Consider the following 26,869-nt stretch of genomic DNA (forward strand, 5'->3'; position numbering starts at 1 on the left):
CTCAAATAATGTCAAAGTCTTGATAAAGTGTCTGTATAATATTTGAAATGATGTGTCTCCCAATGCGGAACAAATGCAACTCATCCCTCGCAGGTTTTGCTGATCCATCCAGTCAAGACAGCGTGACTGGTGTCTCGCTAAGGAGATGAAAACAACCACTCTGCTGGTATGTGCACTGAGCCTCCTCAGTGTGTGGAACAGCTGATGGTATTGCCAGAAGGGCTCTATCTGATCTGGCTCTCTGTGTCAGCGCTCCATCATGATTGGCTCAGCTGTCTCCTTATAGGGTGATGGTGAGGAACAGAGTCATTAATGAGCAGCCACTGAGGTTTCACAGCTTGCAATGAGGAATTCCATATAAGCGCCACTCACTGCTTAAGGTGCATTTTCCTTTATGTCCACTGAACCTCGTGATGTAATATTTTCACATCTGTGAATGAATGATACAAACATTTGGCATAATCGTTGGTGTAGCACAAGAATGTTCCCTTTGGGATTTTTCTGTATCTCAGGAAATGTCACTCATTTATTTGTAATGATTACAACAATAATTAAGTAAATATGAGGAAGAATAACTCTGATCTAAAAGAGAAATATGTGCAGTATATGATAGGCAAAGGAATGTGAGAGCATTCTTCTGCTCCACACTGCCCCAGCAGACACAAGTGCCTCCTATTTATAGCTGTACTCCACAGATAGGAGCTGGATGCAGACGAAGCATCACATAGTTATCTGCATGACAAAGAGGACTTTTAATAGAAGACTGGATTTATATTGTTTAGATACAAGAAAGTAAGGGGTGTGATTCACAGTAAAAATATAACAAATGGCGACAGTTACAGAGCAAAATTAGGAAACAGAATTCAGTCTTGAACTGTGAGGATTATAAAAAACTAAATAAAGAATACCTCAGGTGTATTTATGGGTGGAGAGGGACATTATGGGATAACTATCACTCCATCCATTCATCAGTCTCACGCCCAGTTTAGGATCACAAGTTAAACTAATGTACATGTGTCTGTGCTTTGGGAAGAAGCCAAGGTTCCCCGCTCAGCAAAAAACTACAAATCCCTTTTCAGAAAACGTGGAGCGCTGTGTAAAATAAAATAAAAAACAAACAACTGAGTGAGGTGCACATTAATGAAATCCTTAATTCGGACTGTGGAAATATATCCTGTGCTGAACCTGGGATTTTTATTTATTTACAACCCAAAACCCCCAAACTTGGAAAACTGTGTGAAATTCAAATAAAAACAGTATGCAATGATTAGCAAACTTTGGAAACCAATGTTTTATTCACAATAAATCCTTGAAAACATATAATTTGTTTAACCTGAGACATTTTACCATTTAATTAAAAACATGCATATACGGGTTTTAGATCAACATATACCTCCATGCAGATGACGCCTTTATAAGGAAAGAGGTGCTCACACTCAGGCGAGTGCATTTGATTAGCAGCACATAGCTACAGTTTACCCTCTGCATTTGTTATGACTCGTGGGCTGTACTCAGTTTTCCACACTTCTTATGCATTCCGGCATGAACCGTTCATTTCACTGCATTCCCCTCATTTTAAGACCTACTGATGACTGATACGTCCTCATTAAACCTTAGCATTGAAATATGGTGTATTTCCTTTTTTTGAAGACTGTAACTTAAACTGATAAATCACATATTAAACTACATATTTAAAAAATGTTTATTAAAACTAACCAACATTTTCCACCAATTCAATTCAAATTCTTTATCGTCCCACAAGGGGAAATTCCACTCTCAACAGGCTTCACACAGAGACCGTGATGATTACTGCTCTCTGGAGGCCCTCTTCGACACGGCTACGTGATGACGTTTCACATGCGACGCGCAACTTACAACAGGCATGCGCCAGATACAACGTTGTTGTGGTCGTCCGTCGACTGCGTGGTAAGTTGGCGTTCACTATGTGACGGTACTTCATGTCAGGCAAGCTGAGTATCTGCGGAGTTTCGAGCTTACAGAGTCGGGGGAGCTGAGTGCGGTGAGTCCGGGGCTGGAGCTGCGCGCTGAGCGGATCCGCTTCCTCCTTCTGTTTGACGGCTGTGGGCGTGCGGACGGGGAGACTGCCATGTAGCTGAGGCAGAAGAATGAGCAGTCAGCGCACTTCAGCGGACGGGACAGACGACTGCGCGGTTCAGCAGGAAAATGAACTAGAAGCCCTCGCGTCTATTTTTGAAGATGATTTCAAGGATCTGCGGAGCAACGACCCCTGGAAGGTAGATCCACCTTCTATCTGTGTGCCATCTTCATGTTAGCGGAATGCAGAGGACTGCCAAGTGTTTGCATATACGAGTGTTAACTGGAGTAAACTGCAGTGCAAATCAACGAGGCTCCTTTTGATTTGGTTTTCAGGTTAAAAGGCCACCAGAGGTGTACCTCTGTCTGCGGCCCAATGGGCTAAACAACGGACAGGAGTGTTACGTGACCGTGGACCTGCATGTCAAATGTCCTCCCACGTATCCGGACGTGTGAGTACTGGCTCCCTTTCTTTGCCAATTCTCCATCATTGTCGCTGCACTGCAAGGTGTCCATTCACATACTGACCATCTACTACAGGGCAGCTCAAACATAAGGTGCACGGGCCAGAGTTGGGCCTGGCAAAGACTCCAGTCTGGCCCACTGGGCAGCTTTGGAAAATGTGAAGGAATGCACAGATTTTGGAATATTATTTGATAAAGTTTGCAGAAGAAAGAATGAAGCTGGCAAAGCTTTGAAGACAGCTCGCTTTTATTTTAACGGTCTCTGTGCAACTCCCACTGAGTAACACGTGTTTACAAGGCAACGCTATTGTTGCCACCATGCTCACCCTTATTTATATACTTGAACTTACACTTGCCCTCTTTATTGGATTATTTATTGTACACTTTCCCACTTCGAGTATTATTTTTTTTCACAATTTAAAATCTCAGACAATACTTGAACATGAATATCCCCAAAACTATGAAAGATAAAAGTCTTTCTTTCCATAAAAGGGACTCAGGATCTGTAATTTGGGACGTATGGATCAAAAATGGCTAGAATAGTGACTAAATAGATAAAATATCGAAATTAAATACCATTCAAGCAGTCCTGTAAAGTCACATATTTTAGCACACACTAATAAAAATAATTATCACATTGCAAAAGACTAGTGACAATCTTTGAAAGTCCAAATAATGCTAAATAAAACACGTGCAGTACTTTTTAACATTATTGCACATTATCCTGGGAGAGCCTTATGGGTCAGGTTGCATTTAAAATGCATTAAGAGGCATTAAAAAGCACAAGTATCTGTTTAAAAGAAATCGTACACGAATATAAATATAGCGGAACAGCTGAGAGTTATGAAAAACATAACAGTAGTTCATCTCATGAGTAGGTCACCTTAATGCCATGACTACCACAGGCAAGCAGGGATGTATTTTTAATTATTATGTCTGACTAACTTGACATTATTGGGCACTAACAGGCCTCCAGAACTGGAGCTGAAGAATGCCAAAGGCCTTTCAAACGACAACCTCAAAAGTCTCCAAGCTGAACTCAACAAGCTGGCGGCGGAACGATGCGGAGAGGTGAGCATACACTCGCAGATGCACGTGCAGTCCCATGTGTGTTGAGATTTTCATTAACTTATTTACCTGTGAACTTAGGTGATGATTTACCAGCTAGCGGATCACATTCAGGGTTTCCTGAGCGAACACAACAAGCCTCCGTCGCGCTCCTTCCACGAGGAGATGCTGAAGAACCAGCGGAGGCAGCAGGAGAAACTAGCGCTGGAGGAGCAGCAGAGACTGGACCAACGACGCAAGCAGGAGGAGGAGATGGTTAGGACAGGAGGAAGAAACGCTGATTAGGTTGCAGTGTAATGCCCAAGTGATTTGTGTGGTCCGGTCACAAACAGGATCATTTCATGTTATTCATTCACAGCCTGACCGTCTGTGATTTCTAGAAACAGTTCAGGCTGATGATTCACTCTTTTACTAGGAAAACTGGCAAATTCCAGCTTTCTACTGTTGTTAGTTGGTTATGAATAAATATTTTTGTGATGATGATAGGGGTACTATTCATGCTGTGTCCTTCAATTTTTTTAGGCCAGATATCGGCTATTATGACTTTAGGACTATAATAGGAATATAGCATTTATCAGCTGATGTGGAAAACATCATTTTTAGGTTCCTGTCATGGGAGTTTTACCACAAAAAATGCAAAGTATCTTAAATTAAATTCTTAATTGGAGCAAAATCTTTAACACTGACAGTTTAAGTAAGCTGCAAAAGGTGTATTGTGATGGAATTTTCTTATTCCTTTAGGAAAAAGAAATCATGGCTGAAATCCAAAGGAGAGAAGAGGAAAAGCGAGAGGAAAAGAGAAGAAAAGAAATGGCTAAACAGGTGTTCTCGCTGTTTGATTTCTATTTGATTTGATTCACTTGATTTCGTTAATCATCAGTAAAATCACAGGGATGTTATAGATCGCAGTCAGAGCAACCCGTATAACTAAGCCATCAGTATTGTAAGTGACTCTTTAAATGGCTTTCTATTTGCAGGAGCGACTCGGGAGCATGGAGCATTCGATGTCTGTGATGGGGAAGAGTCCACCCAGCCCAGGAGGCGCAGCTCCCGAAGTGTTTGAAGCCAAGAAAGCAGCTGGCAATCGCCGTCGGACTACCTCAAATTCCCGCCACAGGTACACGTCCTACATACAGAAAAAGCTTCTCGTGTTTAACAAAGTGCAGTAATAATGCTTCGATATGTCTCCTTCACCAGACGGGACACGGTTAATGAGGACAACAGTCGCCCGCAGGAGGTTCTTCACTTCAGCAGCAATGTTTTTGGAGAGCTTGCTGTGCACCAAGGGAAAAGCTTAGGTGAGGGCCATCAGACTGGCGCTGCCAGCCACGTGGCGAAAAACGTAATATGTCTCTTTAAATGTATTTCTTTTTTGGTGCGTTTCCGACAGGTGTAAGTGAACGGTTCGGTCGTAACATTTATTGCGGGTTTGAGGTGAACTCTGGCGATTTTGCTGTGATCTATGAGTGGTCGTTGCAGTGGAACAAAAAGATGAGCAAGTTCTTCACCACCCAGGAGAGAGGAAGGATTGAAAACTGTAAAAAACAGGCAAGTAGAGAGGAAGGGGGGCTTTTTATTAAGAATTTGCTGATTAAATCTTGCATTTTAACTTATAAAGCCTTTACGAACATGCATGCTTAAAGCTTGGCACATTTCAACTTGCGTTGTGCAGATCCATGCAGCAGAAAATGAGTTTAACTCCCTGCTGCGGCTGGAGCACCCAAACTTGGTGCAATACTTGGGGCTGAGCGTGGTCGAGAAGGAGGAATGCATCGTGGTTTACATGCTGGTGGAGCACGTGGCCGGGAACAGCTTGAACCAAAGCCTGACCGCCCACGGCCCGGTCCCTCTGGATAAGCTCTGCCACTACACGGCCCAGCTGCTGACCGCTCTCGACTATCTGCACTCCAACTCCGTGGTCCACAAACAGCTGGGGCCCTCCAGCGTGCTGGTGGACTCCGAGGGGAACATTCGAGTGACCGATTACAGTTTATCAAAGAGGTTTGCTGACATCTGCAAAGAAGACATTTTCGAACAAGCTCGCGTGCGTTTCTCCGAGGAAACGGCGATGCCAACGAGAACGGGCAAGAAAGGCGACGTGTGGAACCTGGGACTGATGCTGCTGGCTCTGAGTCAAGGCAAGGAAGTGAAGGAGTATCCGGTGACAGTGCCGAGTAGCCTGCCTGCTGATTTTCAGGATTTCCTTCAGAAGTATGTATCGATGAATAATTCCTCATAATGTTGTATATTTTTGTAGTTTTACTGTTAATCTCACTACATAACAAACAATTTCTATTTATATTGTTGTCACCAACTTATAATGCAAATGAACAACCTGTCTTAGCTGACAGGTGTGACACCCAGTGTGGTCTTCTGCTGCTGTGACCCCTTTCAGAGCTGCTCTTCTGCATAAGTTGGTTGTAATCTGTGGTTATTTGAATCACTTTTGCCTTCCTGTCAGCTCGAAACAGTCTGATCATTCTGCACTGACGTCATCGAGGCATTTTCACACAGAGAACAGCTGCTCTTTGGAAATTTTCTGCCTTTTGGACCATTTTCTGTAAAACCTAGAGTTCCCAGTAGAACAGCAGATTCTGAAATATTCAGAATAATCAGCACTTCTGGCACAAGAAGCCAATTCAGAGTCACTTAAATCACAAATCTGCTGTTCAGTTTAAACTTAAGCGTGTTATTTTGACCACATTTGCATGCTGAAATGCATTATGTTACTGTCATAGGGTTGTATATTTGAGCTAACATGCAGTTAACATGCGGTATACCTAAAAGGTAATCGGTGAGTGTGTGTTGATTTGAAAGTATTAACTTAATAAAAGCGTATAAATCGGTCTCTTATAATATCCCAGAATACAATGTGACTACACTAAAATGTCTTGTTTTGCTGCGACAAGCCTCCAATTTGTTAGAATATAAAACGAGTAGAAAAGTTGAACAGTTCTTGGATTTAATATCTCGGGGCAATCAGATGTTTGGCACGAAAGATTGCTTAATTAAATTTTTCGATCATAAAAATGGTTACCAGATGCTTTGACTGACTAATCAATCAACTGTTTAAATCATGGGAGCTCAAATCTTGTGTTGCTAAAAAACAAAATGAACAAAAAACAGCGACTGCCTGCAAGGAGAGGCGGAGGACGGGCTCTTCCACGCAGTTTGCTGTGGTCTGATTTTCAGTAATGATAAACAGATGTGATTTGTTGTAAATGGGCTCAAACATGCAGAGACCCTGATTTGTTCCTTTGGGTCTTGGTGTTTTGCTGTCTGCTTGCATTGCAGCCTGTAGAGTAAGATGCATTGCTGTGCAAAAGTCTTGAGCTCACCTGTCATTGCTTTATATTTTGCAAGGAAACGTACATGGAAATGCAGTTTCCAATTCTAATGAGCTGGAAAATCAATATTTGGTGTGACCACATTTATTCTTCAACACAGTCTGAACTCTCTTAGGCAGCTTTCTTGTTGTTTCTAGCCTTCAGGAATAGTTCTCCAGGCTTCAAGGACGTTCAGCGCTCTTCTTTGAATATTATCTGCTTTTCCCCCCATTCTCTGTCAACATGATCCCACACTGCTGCAATAATGTTGGGGTTTTTAGGCATGCCAAGTCTTTTTCTTTTCCCCTCCACTTGTTTCCTAACATTAGTTTTTTAAGGACCGATGCTGAGATACAAAGTTGTTTTTTTTAACTAATTGATCTTTGAGAATCAACTTGTTGATGCAAAAATACAGTTTTATATTTATTTTATATTTTATGCCTGGAAAAAGTTTCCTTTTTTTTCTTTGCCAGAGAAATGGGAAGATTTGGAAGTAACAAAGTGGCTAAAGATACAGTTTTCTTATGGTGTTAACACTGGGCCGTCGCTCGACTTAGATGCCTTATGCTTGAGTGATTCATAGGTCAGTGTTGAGCAACTTAACAAAAAAATGCTTTAGGAAAAGGGAGGCACATGGACTGGACTTCTAAAACTTTTAAAGATCATCAGAAAATCAAGAGAACTATTTCTCAAGACCATTTAAAAAAGAAAAAAAAGTCTGGCTCCTTGGAATAAATTCTGAAGAAATGAGGGGTGGCCCACTTTTACACAGTGCAGTATATTTGTGTTCCTGTTCTTTTGCATGTGCCAGATATTGCTTAATAGTGGGTTTTATGTGTCTTTGCGTTGTAGGTGTTTATGTCTGAATGATACTGAGCGCTGGACAGCTCAGCAGCTCTTGGACCATTCTTTCCTCAAGCCTTCCTCGCCTAAGCACCTTTCACAGTACCAGGACAACAGCCCAGAAGGTGACAGTGACACAAATGGAAACACAGATGACAAAAAATGCAGTGAAATCGTTATTTAAATTGGTTACAGTATAAAAGTTGGGGTCGAAAATGTTCGAATAATAAAGATAAATAAAAATGAACAACGTTTAATTTTAACTCTTTTTGGATTATTTTTTTATTTTTTATACTGAGGGAGTGCTTGCATTTAAGGAGCCGTTAACAGTTTTATATTTCTCTTCTTAAAATTGCTCAAGATGTTGATTTGTTTGCCTCTCAGATCTAGCTGTGGACTTTGCGTCATCAGTCATCCCCCGGAGTCACATCCTCAATGCTCCTTTCAGTTCGGTCTTGCAGCACAGGCAGATTTCTCGGTTTGTCTCCGAGTTTGAGGAGCTGCAGCTTCTGGGAAAAGGAGCTTTCGGTGCTGTAATTAAAGTGGGTTGAAATAGTTTACTTACCCTGTGTGAACTTTCTCGCTCGTTTTATCTGGCAGTAAAGTTTTTGTCTTTTGTGTTTTGCCCGCATCCAGGTTCAGAACAAACTAGACGGTTGTTACTACGCGGTGAAACGCATCCAGGTGAACCCAGCCAGTAAGCAGTTCCGACGGATCAAAGGCGAGGTGACGCTGCTGTCGCGGCTGAACCACGAGAATATCGTCCGTTATTACAACGCGTGGATCGAGAGGCACGAATTGCCTGCCACAGGTGTGCTGAGCAACACCGACAGCTCCGAGCCGCTGAGCTCAGCCGACAAGGCGCCACAGCGCAAAAATGCACCGGAGCGCCTCAACGAGCTCGGCCTGCCTGACGACGTGGAGGACATCGCTCCGCCTCCCGCCCTGTCCAGCTCAGTCGAGTGGTCCACCTCCATTGAGAGGTCCTCCAGCGCAAGGTGCAGCGGACGCCAGTCCAGTGATGATGAGGATGATGATGATGATGATGATGATGAAGAAGATGTCTTTGGTGCCTCTTTTTTGTACGTTTTTTATTTTTCCTCCAAAGGACGACTTACTCCTCCAACTGCTCATGCATTACATTCTTTTTCTTTTTTTCCCACTCAGGCCATCAAACAATGACTCAAGGAGTGACATCATTTTTGATAATGGAGATGAAAGCATGGACGAGATGTCAAAGGTTCCAATATTTTCACTTCATTTATTAGTTTTGTTATGTCTGTTAGCGTTTGGCGTGGTGCACCAACCAGCTGGTGTTTCCTCCCACAGGTAGAGCCAAGCAAAAGGCCAGCGTCCGACACAACGGAGAGCACAGAGTCAGATCGACACCTCATTACGGCACATTACCTGTACATACAAGTAAGCTTCCCCCACGTGCTTCACTTTTACCAACAAAGACCTGTTTTACGTCTAATCCGAGGTTTCCGTTCCTGACAGATGGAATACTGTGAAAAGAGCACTTTACGAGACACAATAGATCAAGGCCTGCATCAGGATCAGAATCGGTTATGGAGGCTTTTCAGGGAGATACTGGACGGCCTTGCTTACATCCACGAGCAGGTATGGAGCGGCTGCACTGATTGGACGGAGTATAACTGTGACTAAAGCTAAGATTTGAATATCTTATGTTCCCCCTTCGTTCTAGGGCATGATTCACAGGGACCTGAAGCCTGTCAACATCTTCCTCGACTCACTGGACCACGTGAAAATTGGCGACTTCGGCCTGGCTACAGATCATCCCGCTAACGTGGTACGCATTATTACAGTGTGGCGTGCAGCTTTCAGTTTCGCTCTGCTGACAGGCGGCACTGATTTTTGCCTCATTGTTTTGATTAACGTGTAAAACTCCTCGTGAAGCTCTTATAACTTGTTAAAGCAACTGTTTATCTCTCAAAGGCTGCTGGGAAATTTGAGGTGGAGGAGAGCGGCTCTGCGGTGATGGCCAAACTGGACCCAACAGGTGCAAGAGAGTTTGAAAACACTCATAACACCTTTGATAGCCGTGCAATAATATTCCTGTTGAACTGGCGCTCTATATTGATTTTGCATCACTGTCTCCAGGTAACATGACAGGGATGGTCGGTACTGCCCTGTATGTCAGTCCGGAGGTTCAGGGAAATACAAAAGCCACATACAACCAAGTAGGAATTTAAAGATTCACTTATTTGTCTGGATGCATGAGAATTAGAAGTTGCTAAAACTTGATATTTGAGAACGTCTCGAGTTTTAAAGAACTTTTTATTCATGTTCTTGTCTGCAGAAGGTTGACCTGTTTAGCTTGGGCATAATCCTCTTTGAGATGTCCTACCGGCCGATGACCACGGGGGCCGAGCGCATCGCTGTCCTGAGTCAGCTGCGTGGGGTGTGTTTGTGACAGAGACTGAGAACAAGCTGGGTGGGGGGGTTTTGCACCTGGTGCCTTACTTACACGATTTTCTTTTTTCCCTTCATATTTACAGGAACCCATCATCTTCCCAGAGGACTTTACTTTACGTGAGCAAGGAACACAGGTGAGGATGACTGTTGCACAGCGCTTTCTTCTCCTTGTATAAATCTCAGTCTAACAGCGGTCTGTTTCTCTCTCTGCCTTTTTCTTTATGTCTACCAGAAGAGGGTGATCGAGTGGCTGCTGAAGCACGACCCGGCTCTTCGGCCGACTGCCCTGGAGCTGCTAAAGAGCGAACTTCTGCCTCCTCCCCAGATGGAGGAGTCGGAGTTGCACGAAGTGCTGCAGCATACCATGGCCAATATCAACGGCAAATCCTACCGCACCATGGTGGCCCAGCTGTTCGCCCAGAACACCTCACCAGTCATGGATTACGCTTATGATATAGACCTCTACAAGGTGAGGAGCTGATTGAGCTGACCAAGCGTTTGCCAGTGGATTTTATTTTACTGTAGCCGTTCTTCATCTTTGCTGGATGTCAGATTAAAACTATGCTGGAAGATTTTTTTAATATACTGTTTTTAACAGCTGTGATTCATGTGAGATTTTCAAATAATGTGCTCAGATGGTGTAACAGATAATTCCTATTCAAAGCCCAGCTGAGTTGAAAGTTGATATTTGGCAAATCGGAGGTCACTCACCTGCTGTTCAAGTGCTCTATTGGTAAAGAGTGCCCAATCAGAAAGATGGATTAAAGGGAGTGGGAAGGTAAAGTAAACTTTTTTTGTTTTTTTAGTAGAGTAAGCAGTATTAGCAGAGGGGTTGTTAATCACTTTCAGCTGCTTCAGTGTTTATTAACAGCAGGTGCACTACAGGGACAGCAGTGAGACAAACCCCAAAACAGGAATGGTTTTACAGGCAGAGGCCACTGACTTTTTTTTGACTAGTTTTGCATTTAGCTAGGGCAAGGTCAGCAAACCTGTGGTTAGCCCTTACCCTTTTATTACATATACTGTGTCCCCTGCAATAACTTATCCTCTCCCAGTCATCTGCCCTTCTGTCCACCAGAAGGTAGGAGGTGCTAAAGTGACTCTTTTCATGTTGAAGGTTGCCGATGCCTAGGGTAGGATCGGTGTCACTAGTAGCATGAGGTGATGTCTGGACCCTACAGAGGTTGTACAGGTGCTCCAACTCGTCCAGAACGGCACATCAATATGTGGCGTTGCCAGGTTTGGTGTGTCTCTCAGCACAGTCTCAAGAGCATGGAGGAGGTTCCAGGAGACGGACAGTTACTCTAGGAGAGCAGGACAGGGCCGTAGAAGGTCCTTAACTCATCACCATAAAAATGTTATCTGGATGAAGTCGATGGACCATTGTCAGATCCTGCGCTGGTGCAGTGGCTCCTGGGTTCTTCCTAGTACACAACAATACCCAGCATCATATGTTGAGAGGATGCAGGCATTTCCCAGCGGATGAAGGAATTGATAACATGCTCATATAATCTAAATGCAATAACGCATCCCTGGGACGTTGGTTTCAGTCCAACCAGCGCCACCAAGTTGGACCTCAGGCCTAGAGCTCAGTTATGCCCATATGTCATCTCATTAGGAGCACGCCCCAGTGTTGTCAGGCATAAGCACACATGGTCCATGCATGCTAAGTGCCATTTTGAATTGCTGCAGTTAAATTTCAGCAAAAATGGGCTAGCCTGCTGCATCACTTTTCACTTTGATTTTAGGCGTGTCGTTGAATTCAGCCCACTGCAAGTTGATCATATTTATTTCTTACCCGGTCCGTATCAGTGTACACAGCTAGCATGTTTTTCCCATTGAGATTTGTTGTGTTTTTAAAGTGTTCCTTTAATTTTTTGATTCGTGTTTATAAGATATATATACATACAAGTCCAAGAGTATGGATTAAATAACATGATTGCAAACCTGTGCTTTTTCAGGTCACAATTCATACTATCTGTTGTAAGGAATGCTTAACCCTCCTGTTATGTTGGTTTCCAGGAACACCAATTATGCTCCTGGGTTAATTTGACCCGGGCAAATTTACTCATCCAAAAGTGTCAGAAACACTGGCATTGATTATTTTACAATTTTCTTTTATAATTGTGATTTTTTTCGTTTTCTGTAGTGATGCAGATGACATGTGACATCTCTTCTGTTCTGGGTCAATCGGACATAACAGGAGGGTTACATGGAAGAAAATCCACTTCTTCCCTTCTCTACCTCTAGATGGCACTGTAGGCAAAGGAATAGCTGCACTCTTTCTTTCTAAGCTGGCTCTCTCATCTGGTCTATCACAGATGAGCACAAGGCCTGTTAGTGCTTAGTCGATGTCTCCTGATCCCTGACAGAGGCTGTTTGTTTGCTCTCCCTTCAGGGCAGCTTCAGCTTCAACAATGCCAAATTGCAGCAGCATGTGTACGAAAGCATCACCAGGATCTTCAAGAAGCACGGTGAGTGCACGTGTCTGTCGAGTGCGTGCATGTGAACGCGTGACCTTTGTTGACACTACGTGGACTCCTTTTTAAAGACCCCAACATCTGCAGCAGTGAGAGGCAGCTAAACAATAAGCGTACTGTTGGGCAGCACAGATTCTGTGCATGTGCGAGTGTTGTTTTTGGGCACGTTGCTGATGATGTCCAGCTGTACTTGTTTGTTTATGCGCAGTTTGTCTGTTCACATGCATCAGTTATCACAGGGTCATTGTGGTTTATGAAGATGGAGCAGCAATGTGTGTTGATTTCAGGTGCCGTGCGTGTCCAGACCCCGCTGTTCCTCCCCAGGAACAGGAAGTTGTACGATGGCATTGAGCTGGCCTGCTTCATGGACCATAGTGGAATGCTGGTTACGCTGCCCTATGACCTTCGCGTGAGTTTAACACACACACGGAGTCTGGTTTATGTGTCCACACATGCACACAGAGCGCCAATCATAAAACTATTTACATAGGAACATGCAAACACACACACAGTGTGAGGCTGCAATCAGCAGCCGCCTTAAGATCCCGCTGCCTCAGGAACCCCGAGGACCAAATGCTTGTTTCCACACATTGATTGATTACAGCCTGGTATGCACAGACTTCACTGTCTTTATACAAGTGCACCCAATGTCTCAACTCTTGTTTTTTTTCCTTCTTCCGCTTTAGATCGCGTTTGCAAGATTCGTCGCTCGCAACAATGTAACACATCTGAAACGGTAAAGTTTATATTGAGAAGTCATTTTGACCATTTGTGTGCACACAAGTAATTATAATGATGCTCGTTTATGAGGTAAATCTTTTCATTTAAAATGTTCTTAAAAATATTTAATAGAAAATGTGAAAGAAAAAACAAACGTAATTTGTGTTTTAATGTGTTTAAAGAAAGTTATATGCTTTTGTGTCTGCAATCAATACTTTATCAAGTCCCCCCCCCTTCTTTAAACATACCGGACTGTGCAAAAGTCTTGCGCCGCCCCTTACTCTTTATGTTTTGCTTGGAAAATGAGAAATGGGTGCAGCGGTTTATTGAAACATGGCAACATGTTTATGAAAAGACTCAATTTGTTCACTTCCAATGAGCTAGAAAGTTATTGTTGAACACAGCCTGAACTCTCGTAGGTAAGCTTTCTTATTCTTTCTTTACATAGTCGTCAGGAATAGTTCTCCATTCATTTCTAAGGACATTCAAACCTCTTCTTGTTGGTTTTACAGATGGCTGTAGACACTCACATTTGTCTTAACCTCCTCTGTACATATTGGCTTTGATTTGAACTAAAAGTTTCTCATTTTGTATCCATAACTCTATAAAACCTGCCAAAGATTTTCAGTTCTGTTCGTGTCATTTGGTTTACCTCAGGCATCTCTCCATGTTTCCCTTCTTTAGGAATGAGCATTTCTACCAAGTCCTGTGTCGAGTCTTTATTATATTTTATTTGACATGATTCTAAGATACAGTTCATCTGCTGTAGATTTTTCTTTTTTTGGCTTTTTGTTCCTCATCGTTTTAAGGACACACTGTACATCATGCAGACATGGCGAGTTTTGGTATCAGGTGATTTTCAAAGAGCTATTATTGGTGCAAAAAATGTTTTATGCCCGTCAAACTGTTATCTTTAGTATTTTTGATAGATTCAGCTAAAGAAATGGGAAGAAATTGTATCTTAGGGTTAAACAAAATATTCCTCTGAAAACAGTCAGGTACAAGAACGCACAGTGTTCCTTTTTATTTGTCGAGTTATGTTATTTTTCATTACCTCGGTAAACCTTTAACCTCTCCACTTTATAGCTGAAAGTGCTGTGCTCACGGGTCGTGCTAACACCTGAAGCGTGTACCAAGTAGGTTTTTGTGTATCTGTTGAAAAAGCCTGTTTTCATGCTGGACGTGTGTTTCTCTTCGTCTCTCTTAAGGTACAGCATTGAACGAGTGTTCCGGCCCAAGAAGCTGGACCGCGCACACCCGAGGGAGCTCCTCGAGTGCGCCTTTGACATCATCACTCCTGTTAGCAACAGCCTGCTCCCTGAGGCCGAGATCATTTACACCATCTCTGAAATAATCCAGGAGTTCCCCGTGCTGCAGGTTACACACAAGCTGCTCGTGTTGTTGTTATATTTTTATGTTTTTAATCAGACTGTTGGGTCAGATCCACGATTCTTAATTATTTTTCTGACAGATGCCGTTGGGGATTTTTTTTGGTCCCCCCTTACTTCCCACTCACATTCCTAACGTTCCAAAGTATGTGTAAGCCTGACAGATTTACACTCTATTTATTGTTTATCTAGTAAATCTGTTATGCACCGCTCTGTCAACTTCCTTCCCTCCCTTCCAGTACAGTCCATTTCCTGTCCCGATTCATTCCATTGCCCCGTCAGTGGCGCTACTCTTCGCATGCTTCATGAAGCCAGTCCAACTTTGTGTCTGGCCTCGTAGGTCTTGTTTCTGATCCTCTCCATCGCTCGGCTCTTTGTGTAAAAGCTTTTAGGAATCTGTGAGTCAGAAAGAATGAAAGGGCAGCCGGACGAGCGGGTCATTATTCATCGCAGTGCTCATTGTGAAGCAGTGCTTTTAAATTTTGACTGTAATTGTGTCTGAGAATGTTGAAGGTGTGTTTGTGACTGCAGGAAAGGAACTACACCATCTACCTAAACCACACCAGCTTGTTTAAGGCCGTCCTGCTGCACAGCGGCGTCCCGGAGGACAAACTGAGCCAGGCCTCTAACATACTGTGTGACCTTATGGTCAGTCCGGGTTACACATTGCACGTCTGTTATTGATATGCTTCTTTGAGCAGATGCAGTCGTGACATTTTTATCACCTTTTTTCTTTTGTTTTCCTTTTTGTCTGCATCTGCTCCAGAGTGAGAAACTCAGCAAACGTGAAGCGGAGGCAAAGTTCTGCAACTTTTCATTGTCAGCCAACTGTGTGAGTGTCCACCTGGTGTATGAACCTTCTGTAAAAAATATTCAGCACACTTGTAGCACATGTGAGAAGTTTGCATTCAAGGCTTTGTGCCAGACTGGCTCTCTAAGGTATGGTTGCAGCCTTTCAGCAGCTGTATTTGAACTCACACGGTGATCCTGTCCTGAACCTGAGCTTGTAGTTTTGCTGTCTACAAAACTGCTACTGAAAACTGAAAAGAGAGCTTTCTGGCAGAAAGTCATGGAGGGAAGCTCATGCTCAGTCGCACTGACATCTCTCCTCACCTCTCGCTTTCAGTTGCAGACTCTGTACAAGTACATAGAACAGAAGGGGAATCTGCAGGACCTGGTGCCGCTGCTGTCATCACTTACCAAGCAAAAAACTGCCGTTACCCAGCTGGCCAAGCAGGGTCTCAAGGACCTGGAGGAGCTGACTGTGCTTCTGCCCAAACTTGGAGTTAAACTGATGGTGATACAGATTCTGGAGGATAAGGAAACACCTGCTGTATCTGCTTTACTTTGTTTAGCTTTTTTTTTTTAATAAAGCTGTATCTCCTTTATAGGTGGTGATCAACTTAGGCTTAGTGTACAAAGTGCAACACCACTCAGGAGTCATCTTCCAGTTTGTGGCTTTCATCAGGAAGCGCAGACGAACCGTACCAGATATTCTGGCAGCCGGAGGACGCTACGACCACTTGGTAGGCTTTACAGTCATTCCACAAAGTAAAGCCAGGCCACCACTAATACTAATCACCTGTAGCTGTTTATTTGAAAAACATGGGCCTATATCATGCAGTTTGCTCCCTGCCTTTCTAGATCCTGGAGTTTCGTGGACCGGTTTCCACAGGACCCGTCCCCAGCGCAGTGGGGGCCAGTGTCGCCGTGGACAAAGTCTGCGCTGCTATAGTCAGCATGGAGGAGCCAGTGAGAGACACAGACACACGCTTGAATCTGACGTTGCTAATTATTATAATGAAGGAGCAGCAGATGGTTTCATATTTAATGATGGCTTCATAGAGCAGTCGGGCTGCCACACAGCTACTTTTAGAAACCTGTTAATAACTATGATCACCGCTGCTCCCGACTCCACGGAGTTATTTTTGGAGGTGCATCATTTTCTATATTTTAGATGGAGATTGTGAAATGATGTGCCCTGAAAGCTTCGTGCACATATAAATACCTGGAATGACTCCTTTGCTGAACACATAATGCTTTAACTGCAGCTCCCTGCTTCTATAATATTAGACTAAATGCATTTGCACGTAGTTGCTTTGCGCGACCGTATTTGTTTGTGTTCGTATCAGCCAACAGTGAGCTCCTATGATGTGCTGGTGGTCCCTGTGGGCCATTCTTCGATGTCCAAAGCCATCAGGGTTGTTCAGAAATTGTGGAGCACCGGCATCGCTGCAGACATCAACTACGATGTTTCACAGGTTAGTCGTCTTTAACTGGTTCCACTCATAAAACCAGAACAAACCAGTTTTGATTTAAAGGTGAACCCTGAGACCCCCTCATGGAGTGTAGTAATCTCATCCCTCCTATAGAGGGCAACACTTGACTTCTATTTTAAAGGAAAAACCCTCACTTGTTGCCAGCAGCCTTAGTGTGACAGCGAGTAGTAAAAATGGTAAATGCGCCACAGAATGAGCTCTGTGGCTGCTTTTCAAAGAGCATTACTGGCCATACTGGGGCAATATAATGGGGCAATTTCTACAAACAAAGACAACATATGTTAAACACACTTCTTATAAAGTCTTTTGATGAGATCTTGTTAGCAGTTTGAGAGCTGTGATTGGATGATAGCCGAGCTGACATCAAGCCGTCCAAAACTTCGCGATGCCACGGCTCCGTCACATTCTTCACGATAATGTGACCAACTGATCTCAGTCCCCTTTGTGCACGTTTGCATGAACGGCCTCTCCGGCATAGCTGTGTGCCCACAGTTTAATGCCCCTCCTGTTTTTTCCTGCTCTGCTCTTTATAACCTATTGTTGTCTTAACTTTCCACTGCTGTGGTGAGTGAGTGTTTGCTTTATAGCGGCTTTCATTGTCTTATGTACCGGCACAGGACACGAGCGATTGGCCCCTCTGTTTTCTTACAAGCAATTAGGAAAAGTTGAGTTTGGATGAAAGCCAAATTATCAAGTGTGTTTTTGTAGATTATGTAAAAGTTTGAGCAAAAGTTTCGAGCCACGTCGATCTGTGTTACCCGTTTCTGTGTTCGCAGTGATCTATGAATCGTTCAAGCAGAAAAAGACGCCTAACTAAAGGGATGAACCGGTGTTGTCTACACACATAACATGTAATTTAGCAAAGAACCAATTTGAAATTGTATCTTTAGACGAAACACATCATTTCTTTGTTTTCTGTAGCTAAATCTATGAAAAACCGGCATTAAATGGTCATTTTTTACCAAAAAGGTGAATCATTCAGAGCTGTTAGCTGAAAACATGACATGTGCGAGTGTGTCTTTAACACAGATTTGAGGAAACTCACCAAGTGGGGGACAATAGTTTTTAGGGCCCCCGCATCTCTCTGCAGCAGATGAACAGTATCTCAAAGCCATGTGCTTGTATGGAGGAGATCAGGAGAGCGGTACAACAGCAAGCACAGCAGAGGCTCTGTCATGGCTCGCGGCTGAATTTTGGGGATTTTGCAGAACAGTACTGTCACATTTTGATCCACTATTGCACTTCCATCTGGAAAGCATCTAATTGGTAACAGCTTCAGTTTTTCAATAATGACAGTTATCCCAAACCCACTGCAGTAAAAGCATACATGGAGAGAAAAACACACCAAGGAACACGGAGTCATGGATTGGCTTCCCCAGAACCCGGACCTCAACATTACTGAAGCAGTGTGTGATCATCTTAAAAGAGAATGAAATAAAAGGCAGCCGACTTTCAAAGAAGAGCTTTGAATGTCCTTCAAGAAGCCTGGAGAAGTATTTTTGAAGACTACTTAAAGAAATGATGAGAAACTTTTCTAAGAGAGTTCAGGCTGTGTCGATGAATAAAGGTGCTCACACCAAATATTAGAACTTTCTAGCTCATCAGAATTGTACAAACTCTGTTTTTACCTTTTTATATGTCGTATTTCCATGTATGCTTTAATTAATCACTGCACCAGTATAAAGAGTTAGACGTGGCTTAGACTTGAGCACAGCACGCAGGTTTTTACCAGAGGAGACCTCGTCCAAACCCGCTCGGCTGTCATTGCCGCTCACTAGGCTTTTGTTAGCACTGTTCCCATGCCGGCCTCTTAACAGCCCTTAATTCATCCTCTGGAGACGGTTCCACTCTTTTAGTTTTTATTAGACAAATATGGCAAACCCCTTCCGCAGGCAGGCAGCCAAGTAGTGGAGCTGCCCGTCTGGCTCCAGCCAATAACTTACCTTTGACATGATTTGATCTGTCGGTGTGAAAGTTGTAAGAAAAATGGAAGTGTAAACACTCGTGTGATGACAAGGAAAAGTGACGCGCATAAACATACACTTGCTGTTCTGGGGCTTTGTTCCGCACCGCCAACAGTTCGTTTAGCCAAAACTAAAGTTAATCAGAATGAATTAGGCCGACACGAATCGCAAACATACATGTTCACTGTTACGGTTGAATGGATTACCTGGATGTACATCAAAGCTCATGATCACTCTTCTAGTTCTAAGTGAAACTCAAATGAACCAGTGCCACAATAGGAGAATTTTAAAGCCTCAGCTTGGTGTTCAGCGGTAACTCAAGCATGCTTTTCTCCCTTTGTTTCAGAAACTAGATCAGTCAGGGTTGAAATTGGCAACCGTGACGCTGTAATTATGTAATTACTGTATGTTTCCAAGCCTAATTTGTGATTCTTAAGTAATTAATGAAAGAAAAGCTTGTTCTCAGAGAATTTGGCCTCAAACAAGCCAACATCTTCAGCATGCTACTTCATTGGTCAACATATGTGTTTGATTATGTTTGACCATTATCATCATAAAGGTTTAATGGAGTATAGCTTAGCTATGCATTTAAATTTCAGCTTGTGTGTTGAGAATGATGATTATTGCCTCTCTGTGTGTTTGTAGTCTCAGGACACACTGCTGGAACACTGCAAGCTAGGCGGCATCACATGCATGGCCCTCGTCTCTGACAAAGAGGGATCCTATGTGAAGGTAAGCACCATCTGTGCACCATCCAAGCACATCCACTTCCCAGCAACACACTCAGGATTTGAGTGAAATGAAATGCTGTAGAAACCTGCCGGTAGCATTGCAGATTGTCGCTTTTTCTGTCCTCCAGGTAAAATGCTTTGAGAAAGACAGACAGTTGGAGAAACGGATTCTTGAGTCTGACTTGGTGGATCACGTCATTCAGAAATGTCGGTACAAATTCCTCGATGAGAGAAACATCAGGTAAAAAAAAAAAAAGGTTTTGGTTTAACGAGTCGCTCAGATGTGTGTGAAGGATGCAGAAGGGGTTAAAAAATGTCTTCCTTGTTCCTCAGCAGAGAAATCTCTGAAAGCACGACTCTACAGAACCCCAAAGGATCACTGCTCACCAGCACAGGTACCACGCTCAGCTTATTCTGATGATCCTCTCATAGGCTGTAACATCACACGGCATGAAAGCATCACACTCGTGTTTCACACACTGATTTGACTCTAACAAACGTGTAATTTAGACATAATTTCAAAGTATTTCTTATGATGTTGGATTTCCTTTTTGCTATTTCCCTGATTTACACAAAGTTATTAAGATTCACACCCTTCTGGCACAAACACGCTCTAATTAAACTGAACAGCAGTTGAAACCAGAGCTTTTTTTGTATGTGTGCGATTAAACACTCGATTTTGGACATTTAAAAACATTTACAGTCGGATAAAACGATTCATTTGTCCCGTTTACTGTCCTCTGATTCCAGGGTCTTCAGAGCAGCATGGAAGCAGCACCTCCATAAACATGAATGTGAGCCTCATCAGCCCGGAGAAAGTTTCTGCCAGCGCCAGACGACGCTACGAGACTCAGGTTTGCGATCTTTGTAACCGCGTCTCCGGCTTTTCTCCAGAGCTGCGTTTCTCAGTATTAGTAACTTCAAACCTCTAAAATGGGTTTCCAGGAAATTTGCTGCTGTTTCTGTTTCCTATTTTTCTTGTATCCATCTGCCTTAAACGTTCCTGTGGTTATCCTGAAGAATATGCTGTTTGTAACGTGACACCAAGACAAGTTTTCGCTTGTGAAGATGATTTATATTTGTAACCATGTCATTTTTAAACGGGTCTCTCTCCGTCTCCTCTCATTTCAGATCCAAACCAGATTACAGAACCTGGGTAGCAATTTGCAGAACAAGAGCAATGACATTGAGGTTCTTGCTGTAAGTCATTTGTGTGTTTATGTCCCTCCATCCCCTATTTCTAACCTACTTGCCCCCCCGTCCCACCTTATCTGTTGAATTCATGTGTGAAATCGTAGGGGAAGGAAATAGTTTTGATAGCTAAAACAACAAACATCTAAGGATCTGCCCTTTTATAGCTGCTTTTTAGATCCCCTGCTGGAAGTAAGATCACTGCGAATAAATTCCAGTTGCCTATCGAACAACAAACGCTAAACAGAAAGCAGCTAACGTGGCATTTCTAGGGGACATAAATGGTCGCTGGTGTTTGTTTCCAGTTGCGCTGTCCATTTGTGGCCACGTTCTCAAAGTGCACTCACCCCTCTTGTCTTATTTACCATCTCGCTGCATGGTCCAAATGTATTTATCATCCTTGTTGGAATCTGGACTCTATAAACACTGCAGTGTCACTGAAACGTAACAACAATCATCTCGATGCCAGTAAGCAGTTACACAGGCCTGTGAGTCTCGGGTGTTGCGTGTCAGCAGCCTGCTTTTCTGTCACTCAGACTGATATGCAAAGCTGATGCTACAGATGAACCTGGAGAGTGATTAGCCTCCTGCTGTAAACTAGAAACTGTGGTGCTTTCATTTCTGCTGATATCACTGTGAAAATGTAATTTTATGATGTTAGTGCTGACTGGACTGCTGATGTTGGGGGAAGGGAATTACATAACGTTCTGGACGAAATGTGCAACAGTTCTGTGTTTTGCTACAAAATTGCTTAAAAATGTGTAAAAAGCTGTGGTGTAGAATTTTTCGACTGTGAGGCAAGGCTTTATTGTGTAACCGTACTTGTTTTTGTATCCCGCAGGTGGACCTTCAGAAGGAAACGCTGATCAACTTCCTGTCTCTGGAGGTTGGTTCCCTACTATAGCTTCATCAAGAGCACGGCCGAGTTAATAAAAGGCAACATCGCACTGAAAGGGTGGGGGGAGTGGAAAGAACGGCCAATAAAGGTCAAGTTCCTAGACAGGAAGACAGGATCCCGTTGCCTTCCTTACAGTCTGATGAGGAACGCTACAGTTTTCCAAAGCAGGGGAGACCTGTGAGACTCGAACTTGGCAGGCCTTTTACGAGGCTCACACATGTGACAGACGTACCAAAACGCACTCTGAGGAGGTGTTAATATTCACATTCCAAACTTCTTACCAAGACCTTGTTATAAAATCCCAGCTTCCCTTTAAGGAAAGTGAAAAAAAGACTAATTATATTGTGAAGAAAGCTGGAAAATGCTAAAGCCTCCACTCCATAAATGAACGGGCCACCTATGTAGTTGTCCTTTTGCAGCACACATGTGTCACTGACAGCGCATTGAGTTTATAAAACTTATAAAACAATGCATAGTATGTAACAGCCACGCTGGCAGAAAGGGCCTGTTTTAAACAGGTGAAATTGCCTCAAGGCACACAAGAAACCAAACACTTGACAAGCAGGTATGTTCTTCAACACTGAAGATGGGGAAAGAGGAAAAATAAAGCCTTTGATTCCTCTGATATGCTGTCTGTTTTTTGACTCGGAAGTCTGTTAACAGACATGAGGCCTGTGAGCCATTTGGCTGGTCTTTGTTTAAAGCTTCGGATATTAAATCTCATCTGTTGATGGTTTTGTTTGCTTGAATGAAACATTTTTTTTCCTTTCCGTCCAGTTTGATAGCGAAGAGCAGTTCAACAACAGCGTGAAGACGTTGCTGTCTCGTCTGCCCAAGCAGCGCTACCTGAAGGCCATCTGTGATGAGATCCACCACTTCAAGATTACAAAAAGGTGCAGTGGTGTTAAATTGTGCATCATATTGGTTGAGTGTGTTAGCATTCACAGCTTGCTAAACTCTTGCTCAGACATTTGGGCTCACTTTGAAATGTGCTTGTTGTTTAAAGAAAAGCACATTTGATCAATATAATGTAACATTGAATTGATCAGAAACACGACAAAATCCTTTATTTGTGATTCTTAAGTCTAGACTGTATATAAAAGATGGAAGCAGCCCTGCTGACAGGGTTTGGCTCCTGTGTTTGTTCATTGTAGGGAAATGATCCTTCAGTTCCTCCTGTGTGGCCTGAGTTAACACACTTTCCTCATGAGGTTACGTTCTCATGTTTTAGGTTTTATCGAATGCTGTATTTAGTTTTATTGCTACCATATGAGCACGCAGTGTTCCCTGGTTTGCCAGATCCAGCCCATTACTTGTTACGTCTGGTTTTAAAACGCCGAGATGTGACTCAGCTCAAGACTTGACAGTCGGAGTGAAGTCTCTTTGGCCATGTCCATCCTTCATATACAGTCTATGTAGACATACAGAGGCCAGTTCACAGATCACTTTTTTCCATGCCATATCGTGTTAACAAATCCCAGTTTATATCACATGTGATATAAACTGGGATTTAAAACCTTTTGACATTAAGCTGCATCCACTCTGGTGGCAGTACTGGATGCCCATACATTGTAGCCTCAAAGGTTGGCAGTCATCGACATCGCTTCTCTGGTTTTGTTGATATAATTCATGAATAATAGACATTTGTTTCACTTCCTTAAGTCGGCACTGTATTTGCGCCTCTTCTAGTCCGCCATGGTGCGAGTGACTTAAATTTTTATCATCGCACGGTTAGCATGAGCGTGCTTTCCCTTCTTTTGTCTGTTGAAAATTTATAGTACAATGCACCATCCTGCGTATGTGCCCCAGGCAGCGAACTTCAAAGAAGTATAACCTGAATAAGTTTTCTGCCGTCAGGTCTCCATGTGTCCGTGCCCTCACAGGAGCATAATCCAGGCTTTACTCAGTAGCTCTCTGAGTTTTTTAAAGTCTCTCCTAACTAAAACCTCTTGCTAGTTATTTTTAGTCCAGCCATTTTTCTTAACTGAAACCTGATGCAGACAGTGAAACACGTTTTCGGGAAGCTGCTTTGCAATAGTTCAACCAAGCCCACACACTCCAGGTGTATCAGTGCCTGCCAGTACAACAAAAGGAGTCTTCAGACAGATAACTACCGCCTAGAAGAACGTTAAATCCTCAGCTGATCCCATTTCCTGACATAGAATTTGGAGAAGGATTTGCTATATTTGGTCTTACGTCTGGCTCTTGGCACCCCAATAGACTGACAAGGGGCGAGTCAGCTCCATCCATTTCTCTAGTGTAGATGGAAAAGTTTAAATTCCCATACTCCCAAACGTAATGTCCCGCCCAAGTTCCAGGGTAAATCCTGTGTTTGAGCTTCTAGTGTTGTGAGTGCCCAAAGCCTGTGATGGGATCCAGCAGATTTTCTCTTTCATGAATGAGATGGCAGCAAGAAAAATCAAAACCTCTCATTCTGGCTTCCTCTTCGTCTCTCCAGAACAGTTGGTTTTAATTTCCTGTCTGTGCTGTGTGAGTCGCCATTAAGGGGGGGAAAAGGCTTTCCTGATAAATGAGCGTCGCAGAGGCAGCAATGGATGGAGTCGGCATGTGTTTTTATTCTTTTGTCTAGTGGTTTTCATTGAATGTGGGGCACATGCAACCAAGTCAAGATGAGTAGGATGAAGGGCTCATGCAGCAGCTACGTAGCTGTAGCAGGACCTGAAGTTACACCTTATTATTAGTTATTCCTTCTTTATTCAACTGAATCCAGAGAAATCTTGAGGTTAGACGCTCACTTACTTTTTTTAATCAGCACTTTAAGCAACATGAGACATTCATCTACTTACAGTTTACTAGTTTAGTCTCGTTGTGTTTGTATATATTTGTGAGTTAGATGGAGATCAAACAAAGCTTTTTCCCACCACTGTGTATTTTTACCCTGTTCCCCGTCTGAGGCTTTTAAAATGCCAACATCGGCTAATTATTGTTAAACACAAAGCGCAGCTGAGTCTGCTTCAGGTATATTTCAATAAACCAAATAGATGCACTGAACTTCATCATTATGGGTCTGTCTTTAGTCCTTGTGATAGCTTGTGTCAAGTTCGACTCAGGGTTTTGAGGCCATTCCCTCATCTCAAAGCTGAGTCGATCTTTTGGTAGTGTTATCCCAAGAGCGAGCTGAATGGCAGCTTCATTTCTTTTAAAGCCACAGTCACTCTAAATACTTCTGGAGGATCTGGAGTTGACCAGATCTAGAAGAAGACTTTATCAGGCTTCTCTTACATATGTTATAGCCCCAAACCATTTATTAACTTGAAAACTATAAGTAATACTTTCAATTAAATTCTAGATTTTACTGGAAGCCAGTCGGGGAACTGAGAATTAGTGATGTAGCCCTCTCACCTTAACACTGCGTGTCTTCGTTTCCTAATAGGACAGTCTCAGTCTTGTTCCTGGTCTGATAAGCCTTGTATCAATGAAAGATTTGACATAGAGGAAGCATGCACATCAGTGGATGTCAACCCGAGGGCCACATCCGGCCTGCCAGAGGTTTCCATTTGGCCTCCAGAATATTACTGAATTCAGGAATAGCCTGGGAGTGTTGAGCTTTCAGAGCAAATGAATTGTTGCAAATGAGCCACTTAATACATACCTGTCTACTGTTCATTAAAGCTGCGGTTTTCTGCCTCAACTCTCCGCTTAAGGCTCTTCGAGACTGGAACTTTTTCATGTTTGAAATATATTCAGAAACATTTCTCCTGCCATGGACTCCATACACTTCAACACTACTGCATGGATAGCTTGACAGCCTTACAAATATGAAGCCTAAAACATCACAGTCGCCCTCTAGTGGCTTTACAGTACAGGTAATTTGAGTCTGTATGGAGTGCACTGATGAATTCAAAGGAGTGGGATAAATTTGGACGTTTCTAGAAAACATCCTGGGTGAATCACGTTGTCTGGATTTGGAGACATTCCAGTTCAAATTTCTTCCAAACCCAAAACAGCCGTGGTCAAGAGTGACGATGTCCATGCTACCTGTAGGCCTTAAGGGAATTACTTAAAATTACATACTAACATGTACGTTAAAGGATGTGCTGATTAGAATTTAATGGTCAAAGGTCAAGTTTCCAGTGACCTTATGTCCTTATGGGCATTGCTTTAAATTTGGTACAAACATTCACAGTGACTAACAGGTGACCTGATTCGATGGTCGAGGACTGTTTTTGACCATAACTGTCGAATTCAGATGCCAATTCTGACATTTCACAAAATGTTTATGGGATTTCATCCAGAAAAGGTCAAAGGCCGTTATTGAACACCATAACCTGGGACCAGAAGGGATGGAAGCCTGGGAGCATATTTCATGTTTGGTTGGTTGGATACTTAGCTGAAGCATACTTCTGTTAATGTTTTTTGAAATCTGCAAACAAATCTTCTGTTACAGGGTGGCTATGGTGATCTTGTACAGCTATAAATACGACTACTACAAGATTCTTCTGTGAAAGCCAAGGGATTGCCTGGGAGATATTCCACTTTGCTTCCGGCAGCAGACTCCCAGAGACAGTTTTTATCCTTGGACCAACAAAATCTGCTTAGAACATTGAGGCTTTCCATTTGGAAGGTGTGAGTCCCAAAGATACAAATGAACTTCTTCACTGTGGTGAATGGTAAACCAGCTATCTGATCCAATCTCTCCCAACGTTCCCAAAACCCTTCAGTGTTTCGTGGTCCTCAACAAAGGTTGACAAGAGGTTCACTGGACTTTATTGCCTTAATAGAACTGTAGAATTTAAGAGGAAGGGCTGTTTACTGAATGTGTCATGAGTACAGATACATTTCTTCTTAGGTACAGGATGCAAAGTGTGAATAAATATTTTTCCCCACATGCTGTGACCTGTGTGTGTTTATTTCAACCCGATGGGAATCTAACGCCAAAGGATGCTGATGAATAATTATTTGAAATGTATAATACTGTGCAAAACTCTTGAGCCACATCCCAGTTATGTGGCTTCATTTAAAAATGGAGGGAAATATGCAAGGCAATGCAGTATCCAAGGCAAAA

General features: G+C 42.9%; 1 protein-coding gene across 2 annotated transcripts; it reads left to right on the plus strand.

The window, feature by feature from the left end:
* The first annotated feature begins 1,883 nt into the window (after nucleotides 1-1,883).
* eif2ak4 (eukaryotic translation initiation factor 2 alpha kinase 4) lies at nucleotides 1,884-26,709 on the plus strand. Of its 2 annotated transcripts, none has more exons than XM_086275829.1 (39): nucleotides 1,884-2,255; nucleotides 2,392-2,507; nucleotides 3,488-3,590; nucleotides 3,669-3,842; nucleotides 4,329-4,409; nucleotides 4,565-4,704; nucleotides 4,785-4,885; nucleotides 4,978-5,135; nucleotides 5,260-5,798; nucleotides 7,766-7,881; nucleotides 8,141-8,298; nucleotides 8,393-8,838; nucleotides 8,924-8,996; nucleotides 9,086-9,175; nucleotides 9,254-9,376; nucleotides 9,462-9,566; nucleotides 9,713-9,776; nucleotides 9,878-9,957; nucleotides 10,077-10,178; nucleotides 10,276-10,326; nucleotides 10,425-10,661; nucleotides 12,591-12,666; nucleotides 12,960-13,081; nucleotides 13,359-13,408; nucleotides 14,601-14,769; nucleotides 15,312-15,428; nucleotides 15,547-15,612; nucleotides 15,907-16,077; nucleotides 16,172-16,306; nucleotides 16,425-16,532; nucleotides 16,913-17,041; nucleotides 19,669-19,755; nucleotides 19,883-19,995; nucleotides 20,088-20,149; nucleotides 20,505-20,608; nucleotides 20,886-20,954; nucleotides 21,787-21,831; nucleotides 22,621-22,736; nucleotides 26,252-26,709. In XM_086275829.1, the coding sequence occupies exons 1-39, from the start codon at nucleotides 2,127-2,129 to the stop codon at nucleotides 26,307-26,309; spliced, it is 4,983 nt and encodes a 1,660-aa protein (XP_086131955.1). In that variant the 5' UTR covers nucleotides 1,884-2,126; the 3' UTR covers nucleotides 26,310-26,709. The 2 variants fall into 2 exon arrangements, with proteins under 2 accessions (XP_086131955.1, XP_086131956.1); XM_086275830.1 differs by having other exon boundaries at nucleotides 20,091-20,149.
* The last annotated feature ends 160 nt before the right edge of the window (nucleotides 26,710-26,869 follow it).

Source organism: Aulonocara sp. 'chitande type north' Nkhata Bay, linkage group LG19 (genome assembly GCF_057382095.1).
Source record: "Aulonocara sp. 'chitande type north' Nkhata Bay isolate Kocher_YH1m ecotype deep benthic linkage group LG19, A_spYH_male_GT1.1, whole genome shotgun sequence".
NCBI classification, from domain to species: Eukaryota; Metazoa; Chordata; class Actinopteri; order Cichliformes; family Cichlidae; genus Aulonocara; species Aulonocara sp. 'chitande type north' Nkhata Bay.

What these genes read in the sequence shown, in the direction of transcription:
- eif2ak4 (XM_086275829.1), top strand. Translation starts at nt 2,127, where the DNA reads ATGAGCAGTCAGCGCACTTCAGCGGACGGGACAGACGACTGCGCGGTT. An exon ending in TCAACTACGATGTTTCACAG is followed by an intron (nt 17,042 to 19,668) that starts GTTAGTCGTCTT and finishes GTGTGTTTGTAG; the next exon opens with TCTCAGGACACACTGCTGGA. An exon ending in ATGACATTGAGGTTCTTGCT is followed by an intron (nt 20,955 to 21,786) that starts GTAAGTCATTTG and finishes TGTATCCCGCAG; the next exon opens with GTGGACCTTCAGAAGGAAAC.